The sequence below is a fragment of the Myodes glareolus genome, chromosome 3 (genome assembly GCF_982192425.1).
Source record: "Myodes glareolus chromosome 3, mMyoGla1.1, whole genome shotgun sequence".
NCBI lineage: Eukaryota > Metazoa > Chordata > Mammalia > Rodentia > Cricetidae > Myodes > Myodes glareolus.
The window spans coordinates 7,098,282-7,108,242 of NC_142028.1; the positions used below are offsets into that span (position 1 = coordinate 7,098,282).

Genomic DNA, 9,961 nt, shown 5'->3' on the forward strand with positions numbered 1-9,961 from the left:
ATATTTTATGTTGTCTTTAAATTGCTTGACAGCTGAGGAAGGGGCAACAGCTGCTAAAAGACATTTTAATATAAATACTTCTGGATTAATAAAACATAAATATTTTGAAAATACCTTGACTTCAAGATTTAAGTCAAAAGGTATGTTTCTTTGGAGAAGAGGTTTTGCTTTTGTTTCCACAGGAAATGACAGGCTGTGGTTTTATTCTGGGTTAAGAAAAATCAGGTTTGATCAAGGAAGACCCCCTGAGAAATCTCTGATAGGAGCGGATGGCCCAGATGTCTGAGTTCTACATCCAGAACAGCCTTAAGACTGCTGCCCGAGATGATCAAGCCTCACAGGATACTCCAGTCATGACTTGACCATATTTCTAAATTTTCTTTAGGTCCCCATAAGGTTATCAGCACCCCAATTCAGTAGGAAGTAGCCTGGAAAACTACACCCACATTCCCAAAAAATGGACTATGGATATTTTCCTTTGATTAGAATGTTGGTTACAAGTTGTTATGAATAATGGTCAGGAGAAAAGCTAAATAAGGGAGATTAGAATCAAAGTTCTTGTTCTTTAAATAAAAAGGGGAGAGGGGAATTGCTGTGGGACAATGGTTTTACCCTGTAAACATTTGTTGCTTGTACTTGTTTAATAAAATGCTGATTGGCTGGTAGCCAGGCAGGAAGTAGAGGTGGGACAATGAGAACAGGAGAATTCTGGAAAGAGGAGTATACAGTCTGCAGTCATGACCCAGCCACAAAAGAAGCAAGATGCTGAATAAGGCACTGAGCCACATGGCTAACATAGACAAGAATAATGGGGTAATATAAGTAATAATAGTTAATAAGAAGTCTGAGCTAATGGGCCAGTCAGTTTATAACTAATGCAGACCTCTGTGTGATTTCTTTGGGACTTAATAACTGCAGTAACTGGGCAGGACAGAACCTCAGACAACACAGCAGACTTTTCCATGAAGAAGGAGATTTCAAAGACAGTTCTGTTTATATTGACAGTTTGTCAGTCACTTTCTTCTGTGTCCTGCAGAATGTCTGGCAGACTCATTCATGAAGCAGGAATGCCAAAGGATTGTTTCACCTTTAGGCAAGTTCAGCAGTCATTTTTCTGTGGGTCCTGAAAGTCTTGTCAAACAGTTCAAGCAAGAACAGTTTCTTGCCCAAATGACTAACCAACTCCATAAGGAGCCTCTTTGATGCTCATCATCCTCTTGAATTAGAGTGGTGCTGCCAGGAGCAGATGTGTCTCATTGTCTTGATTGAGTAGTAGCATAAAAAAATGCTGCATGGTTTTGAAACGGTGGTTTTCTGGGCCGTGCTGCCAGTACAAGCTCTGGCTCTTTCAGGAGGTCAAGCATTTAAATGGGGTTTGTGGGCTGCGTGCTGCAAGTTACTTGGTGGAAGCATGGACCAACTGGTTATCAGAATTGAGGTGGTGAGAATGGCTCCCACACATCAGTCTCAGAGGCAGTAAAGAGATCTCTGTCATGTTGGACTGGGTGGAACCAAAAGACAAAGCAGCCTTTGTTCTAGTCAGGCCACAGTTTAGCATTTTAAGAAGTACTTCTGGTCAGAAAGTAATTACAGATACACAATAAAGACAGATTATTTATTAATCTGTCATTTATCAGAAAAAATGACCTCTGAATGGGTCACAGTGTTGGATAAAGGTGTGTAGGCTTGGAAGAGAAATGAAAAAGAGTAAATCATTTTAAAAAACTGAAACAAAGTCTCTAAAGAGACAGAGTAAGGCAATCATAGACTAAAAAAATAAAGAAAAATAAGCCAGGTAAAGATGGAAAATATACAGAGTCTGGATTATGTGTATTATTGTGTTTTCTTTGAATTTTTTCACTATGAAGGAGCTAAGTACAGAGAGACATTTCATTGTATGGGCTGCCAAGCTAAACTATCATATATGTTTTCAAGGTATTTTGACTTCAAAATTTATGTCTAAGGATAAGTTGCTTTGAAAAAGAGATTCTTTTGTTTCCACAGAAGATGAGAATCGATGGATTTCTTCCAGACTAATGTGGTTTGATGGACCAAGAGCCCCTGAAAGATTACCTTGAATACCCCTCAAAAATTACTTCACCCAATAAACAGCAGGAAGCAGTTTGAAGAGAACTACACCCATATTCCCAAATATTGTTTGTAAATGCTTGTTTACATTTAAAGGGGGATATGCTATAAAGATTTGCATTGGTATGGATCTTGGCTTATTGATACAAATTTAAGGTCAATTTTGATATACTGTACCACACACACACACACACACACACACACACACATATGATCTTGATTAAGGTATTGTGTTTATGCAACTCATTTAAAAATATAATATATAATTCAGAAATATAGGTTAATAGATAGTGATCTATAATAGCCAAGCCTGTAGTCATGTTAATTAGATTTTCTAGATGTACCAAGATGTATTTCAGATAGATAGGCGTTTTTCAAACCTTTCAAAGACTGCAGAATATGGCATTTAAAATGTGTAAAAATCTTAGGACTTTCATGACAGTGAGACACATCTGCTCCTGGCAGCACTAATAACTTCAAGAGGACGATGGGCATCAAAGAGGCTCCTTATGGACTTTGATAACCATTTGAACAAGAAACTGCTCTTGCCTGGACGGCTTGATGTTATAATGTATGAACTAGACATGCAGGACCCACAGAGAAATGACTGCTGAAGTTGCCTAAAGAAGGTGATACAATCCTTCGGACTTCCTGTTTCATGAAAGAGTCTGCTAGACATTCTGCAGGACACAGAAAAAAGAAACTGATGAACTTTGCCATTACATAGGCAGAATATGTCTTCATATTTCCTGCTTCATGGAAAAGTGTTCTGGATACTGTGTGCCTATAGGCTGAAGATTGGATGCCCCAATGTTACAAAAGGACTTTGGGTGACTTTCCAGGCAGCAAGATGTCTCTGTCAATCCTAGAGTTTTTGAAGTTGCTTACAATGCACTTCCTGTTAACTTAGGTAATATTATAACCTTCTGGAGTCTTTGATGGATCTGAAGAATATATAGTTATAGTTTTCCTTAGTTATGATAAAAGGTAAGTGGATACAAATATTGTAATTGTAATCTTGCTTAATACCTGCCTTGTTATATGTAATTTTACTATGTTAAAGTTAAAACTGTTGTGGGACAATGGTCTTTTATCCTGTCACTTGTAATATTTTTAATAAAATGCTGATTGGCCAGTAGCCAGGCAGGAAGTATAGGCGGGGCGACCAGTCAGGAAGTAGAGGTGAGGCAATGAGAACAGGAGAATTCTGGGAAGAGGAAATCTCAGTCTGTAGTTGTGACCCAGTCGTAGAGGAAGCAAGATAGCAAGATGTGACTGCCTTGCCAAAAAATGTACCAAGCCACATGGCTATCACAGACAAGAATTATGGGCTAATATAAGTTATAAGAGTTAATAAGAAGCCTGAAATACTAGGCCAATCAGTTTATAATTAATGTAGACCTCTGTGTGATTTTTTGGGGGGGACTTCACGACTATGGAAACCAGACAGGACAGAAACCTCCGTCAACAAATGGTGCCGACGTGGACAACTGCATCCACATAAAGCCTGAGAGAGCTTGGGAAGTAATTCTAGACAGGAAAGAATAAAGGAAAGGACAGCTTATTGATCGCAGCATTTTCTCAGGTGGGTTCTGCTTGCTAGAGGCAAGTGCTCTCATTTGAGAGAGGCTTCCTGACTCAATTTTAGCTGCAAAAACTTGCAGCCCTTTTAAGAGGTCCTTCCATGAAACACTTAAATGGTGTTGATGAAAAGCTGACTGCATGCTTTTTGGTGGTGGCAGGAATGTTGAAACACAATAGAGTTGTGGCAATAAAGGCTGGAATCTCAAAAAGCTAAAGAATGGGTTGGATTCAGCTGTCAGAGCCATAGCTTTAATCCTAGCCATATTGCTTAACAAATTAAAGACTCATGTGGTCAGAAAAAGAGAGAGATAAACAGTAAAGGTAGATTCAAAGACAAAGAAAACCTCTAAATGGTTTACTGTGTTTTTAAAAATATATGTAGGCTTGGAAGAAAAAAAAAAGCATAAAGTCCTTAAGAGAGAAAAGGAAAAAAGAGAGTAGTTGGGTGTGGTGGCACACGCCTTTAATCCCAACATTTGGAAGGCAGAGGCAGGCAAATTTCTGTGAGTACAAGGACAGTGTGGTCTACAGAGTGAGTTCCAGGACAACGATACACAGAGAACCCGTGTCTCAAAAAACAAAAATTAAAAATAGAAAATAAAGCTTAAAATAAAGCCACGTAAAGATGGAAAACACACAGAGAATACAGATACTGTAAGTTATTATGTTCTCTTTGAATTGTTTAAATGCTGAGGAAGGAGCAACAGCTGCTAAAAGGTATTTGTTTATAAATGCTGCTAAATTAATCCAAGATAGGTATTTTGAAAATACCTTGCCTTCAAAATTTAAGTCAAAAGGTATGTTACTTTGGAAAAGAGATTTTGCTTTTCTTTCCACGGGAAATGACAGACTGTGGATTCATTCCAGGTTATGAAAAATCAGGTTTGATCAAGGAAGACTTCCTGAAAAATCTCTGATATGAGTGGATGGCCCAGATGTCTGAGTTCTACATCTAGAACAGATTCAAGACTGCTGGCTGAGATGATCAAGCCTCACAGGATACTCCAGTCAGGACTTGATCATAATTCTAAATTTTCTTTAGGTCCCCATAAGATTATTAGCACCCTCATTCAGCAGGAAGTAGCCTGGAATACTACGCCCACATTCCCAAAAAATAGGCTATGGATATTTTTCTTTTATTTAAAATGTTGGTTACAAGTTGCTATGAATAAGAGTCAGGCAAAAAGCTAGACAAAAAATATTAGGTTCAGAATTATTGTTTTTAAAAAAAGGGGGAGTGTTGTGGGACAATGGTCTTTTATCCTGTCACTTGTATTATTTTTAATAAAATGCTGATTGGTCAGTAGCCAGGCAGGAAGTAGAAGCAGGGCAATGAGAACAGGAGAATTCTGGGAAGAGGAAAGCTCAGTCTGTAGTCATGACCTAGTCATAGAGGAAGCAAGATAGCAAGATGCGACTGCCTTGCCGAAGAAGGTTCCAAGCCACGTGGCTAACACAGACAAGAATTATGGATTAATATAAGTTAATAAGAAACCTGAAATACTAGGTCAATCAGATTATAATTAATGTAGACTCTGTGTGATTTCTTTGGGACTTAACGACTGCGGGAACCGGGCAGGACAGAAACCTCAGTAAACAAAAATCTTCCTTTTTATTTAAACAGAAAAGGAGAGGTGATGTGGGATTCCCCTCTGTATTCTGTGAATATCATTGGTTAATAAAGAAACTACTTTGAAGCTGTGCAGTGATGGTTGCATACCTTTAATCCCAGCTCTCAGGAGGCAGAGGTAGGCAGATCTCTGTGAGAAGGAAGCCAGCCTGGTCTACAAGAGCTAGTTCCAGAATAGGCTCCAAAGCTACAGAGAAACCCTGTCTTGGAAAGCCAAAAAGAAAAAGAAAAAAGAAAAGAAATTGCTTTGAGACTATAGCAGAGCAGGGAAGAACAGAGTTAGGTATGGAAAACTAAATTGAATGCTGGGAGAAAGAAGAAAGAAGTAGAGAGAAGCCATGTAGTCCCACTGGAGACAGACACCAGAACTTTACCATGAAGCCACATACTCATGGTGATACACAGATTAAGGGAGATGGGTTAATTGAAGATATGAGGTAGCCAGAAATACACATAAGCTATTGGCCAAACAGTAGTACAAATAATATGGTTTCTGTGTGATTATTTCGGGAGTATGAATGGCCGCAAAATGAACATGTGGCTTCCTACAACATATGACTGTCTATGCTCTTTTTCCTCTCTCAAGCCTACATATATTTATCCAAACTGTGCCCCATTTAGAGGTCTTATTTTTATCTGAATCTGTCTTTATTGTGTATCTGTAATTATTTTCTGACCAGTAGCAGGTTTTTGTTTGTTTGCTTTCTAATGCTAAATGGACATAGCTAGGATCAACTCTGCCATCTTGCCTGTTGGATCCACCAAGTCCAACAAGGAGGAGGCATCTTCATTGCCTCTGAGTCATGTACATTGCCCAAGCTCTGGGGTCACAGAGGGTCTTTGTCACCATTAAGCAATTTGTAACATGCTGCTCATAGACCCCATTTAAGCACTTGGCCTCCTGAAAGGGCCAGAGCTGTTTGTGCAACTAGCACAAAACAAGAAGAGCGTCCTTTTGAAATTGTGCAGGGTTTTTTGTTTGTTGATTTGATTGTTTTTGCTGCTACCAATGAATAAGGAAGACCTCTCAGCAAATAGAGCAAGAAGCTGTATTAAATTCTCTCTCTCTCTCTCTCTCTCTCTCTCTCTCTCTCTCTCTCTCTCTCTCTGTGTGTGTGTGTGTGTGTGTGTGTGTGTGTGTAGAATTCCTTTTCAAGCTCTCTCAGGGTTTTTATGTGGATGTAGTCAGCCCAAGTTGGCACACCAACTTATAGATGGACACTGTTCATTTCCAGCTGCCCAGACCACAATGTAATCACTCAAAAAACTATATTATTTGCAATACTGTTTGGCCAAAAGCTTAAGCATATTGCTAGCTAGCTCTTATATCCTAAACTAACATATCTCTATTAATCTGTGCCTCACTGTGAGGTCATGGCCTACTGGCAAATTTTTGGCAGACTCCAGTGGAGATGTCTGTCCCCAGAGGTGGCTACATGGCTTTTCCTTGACTCTGTCTACTCCCTCTCTATATATATCTCTTCCAGCCTGGCTTATTCTGTTAAGCCATTGGCCAAAAGCAGCTTCTTTATTAACCAATAAAAGCAACACATATACAGAAGGACTTCGCACACCACATGATCATCATTCCTTAAAGAAGCAGCACAACAATGCCACACAGAACATTCACACTGTATACAGTGTTTTACAAGTACTGCAGATGTGGTTGAAAGTGTGGCTTATATGCAAAGTCTGATGTTTTATTCAAGAGCCTTGAGCATCAGTGAGAGCAGAAACCAAGCCCCACAAGCACCTGACAGTGAAGAGCCACAGGTCATCTCACTTCTGTCCACACAGTGTCCGCTTCTGTCCACACATTTCCCTACCCCTCTCCGCTGGTCACGGTGTCATTGTGGCATGTGTGAGTGTTAAAACTGCTAGGGAAATACTGTAAACAGTGTGTTACTCTGTAATTCTCTGCTTAAAAAATATTTCTCAAGAGGCTGGTCAGGAAAGATCTGAGTTCAAAGCCTGCCTGGGCTATGCAGCTAGTTGGAGGCAACTTGTTCCAGTCTCCAAAAACTTAGAAAAGTAGATAGAGGACTGGGGATACCGCTTGGTACGGAGCACTTAAGCACATTCAGTCTGTCTGCAGTACTGGAAATAAATTGCTTGCACACACACACACACACACACACACACACACACACACACCTCTTCTAGAGTTATATTTGTCTCTTGGTTTTTATTATATTTTGAGTATAAATTTTAAATTACTGATAACTTGGACTTCACAATAATTGGAAACCTCTTTTCTCAAGTTGCTAAACTACTTGCTTCAACTCTCCACTAAATACAGCCTTCAAAAACAGATTTATCCATATTAAAGAAAACCCTGATGCTGTTAGCTCATGCTAGAACTGGCTTTTCTGTGAAAAGTCAACGCTCAGAACATCGACCTCATCTCCTGCCCTTTTTATTTCTAGGGACCAAGAAAAAAATCAAAGTCAGAAGAAAATAGAAAACAACTCAATCTGTGAAAGTAAGTAACTATTGTAAACTTGCTTTCTCCATAGAAAACAGTGCCACCAGTTATTTTAATATGTTTTTATGGCCAAAGCTGGCCTCAAACTTGTGTTAATCCTCCTGCCTCAGTCTCCTGATGTAATAAGGTCTTTGGAATATCTCAGAATATGGATTGTTCTTTTTTTACTCTCCTTGTTTTTTAAAAAGACAGGATCTGGTGGCATAGCTGTGGCTGGCTTAGAATTTGCTATGTAGGATATGCTCGCCTCCAGCTTACATGGATCCACCTGCCTCTGCTTCCTGAGTGGTGAGATTAAAGTTGTGCACCCCAGCGCCTGGCAACATACCTGTCGTCTCTAATTTTCTGTTGCTTTCGAATCTATCAGGTTTTGTTTTCTTGTTAAATGATGTACTTTTAAGAATGAGAAATAATTTGCCCCAGATCTTCATTTTAGCCTTTTTGATACGTAAGTAATATGCCACTGAAATCTAGAATCTACGTGTGAACTCTACATGTGAACCAACATGGTTCATTCTGTGTGAGCCACGTGTCTTAGTGACCTTTTCTGCTTAAGAGCCTGCAGAGCTCCACGCTAGGATGTTCCTAATAATACTGAAGAGTGGGCATGCCGTCTTCTGTGATCCAGTTCCCAATGACTCGGCTTTGTCTAAGCGCTCACTTTTGGAGTTGCTTCATCTTTGTTTGGTCAGATCAACACTCAGGTTTTTGAGCCCAGAAAAGACATCATGGAGGTGTCAAGGAGCATGGCTCCCATAGGTTCTGGTGTTTGGATCTTGGTCTATAGTTAGTAAAGTTTTAGGGAAGGATTAGGAGCTGTGACCCTGTTGGTGTTGTGTCACTAGCTTTGAGGTCCCTAACGCCCACACCAGACCTGTGCTCTTGTGCCTCACAGTTCTGTCTCAGGATGTGGGTTCTCAACTACAGCTCCTGTGCCGTGCCTGCCTGCTGCCATGCTCCCTACCATGGTGGTCATGGACGCTAACTCTCTGCAACTGTGAGCCCAAATAAACACCTCTTTTATAAGTTGTGTTGGTCATAGTTTCTTATCACAGCAGCAGAAACCCTACTTAAGAGTTCCATGCTAGACAGGAGCTCAGTGAGGTGGGTGATGTGTCCTGGTTTTAAAAGGAGCATTGAGAATCATCTTGCAGCACACTGGATGGCCTGACTTGACAAAGGTGTTTAGGGTTGATCGTCTTCCTCGGGTGCTGTTGCTCAACTGTGTTGGCCGCAGACTCGTTCCTGAGTCGGTAGCTTTGGTTTGGTTAGGTTCCAGTCTGCTCTGAAAAGTTCAAGGGCTTTTACCTTCCTCTGTCTTCTCAGAATCTCCCGCCTGCCTGCTGATATCTCTGGGACTGACTAGCAATGCACCTTCAGAATATTTCTAAGGCCTTCCCAGGAGCACAGTTGTATTTCATTTTATTTTATCTTCACTTGATCTGTCGGTGACTGGCAGCTCCTGGGTCTGCTGTTCATTCAGAGGCACAGCCACAGCTCCTCTGGTTCTTGTTGCTGTCTATGAGCAGTCCTGGGTGAGCCGGGCTATGTGCTTGTTCCTGAGACCAGGAAGGCAAGCTAAGGAAACATTAGCTCACAGAGTGTAAGTAACTAAGTCATTAATGTAGCAAGTGACAAATTAGGGTTGAGTCTCAGCCTACGGCCAGTGCCCCCACCTGGGCTCTCAGGTTATCTTTGTCTCACTGCCCTGTGGCCTGTCCAGGATAAAAACACCACATTGCAAAGAGACTGGAAGGGGCATTTTTAAGTTTTATTTCATCTTTAGTTATAGACAGGGGCAGGATAGATGGGGTAGCTAATGTGTGCGTGAGAGCAGGTATGTCCCTGGAAGCCAGAAGAAAGGTCAGATCCTCTGGACCTGGAGTTCTAGACATGAGCAGACTGACCTGGGGGCTGGAAGCAAACTTGGAACTGAACTCAGGTCCTCTTCAAAAGCAATGTACACTTAACCCTATGTGCCATATCTCCAACCCTAGAGAAACATCCCCATCCCCAAAGGAGTCGGCTACTCTGAGAGTCTTAGTGTTGCAGAAACTGCAAAGATCCAGGCCTCACTTCCCATATGACTAATTCAATAGACTGCTGACTATTGAGACAAATGCAAGCAAATTCAACTTCTGCCCCAGGATCTTGGCAAATAGCATTTTTGCATG

The 9,961-nt window shown here is 40.7% G+C and overlaps 1 protein-coding gene across 1 annotated transcript in view; it reads left to right on the top strand.

The window, feature by feature from the left end:
* Positions 1 to 9,961, top strand: part of Lmntd1 (lamin tail domain containing 1) — a 245,802-nt gene that overhangs the window by 230,003 nt on the left and 5,838 nt on the right. The window contains exon 9 of the mRNA XM_048432652.3: positions 7,729 to 7,784. Coding sequence (XP_048288609.3) covers positions 7,729 to 7,763 — 35 coding nt within the window. The 3' untranslated portion in view covers positions 7,764 to 7,784. The remainder of the gene's footprint in view (positions 1 to 7,728; positions 7,785 to 9,961) is intronic.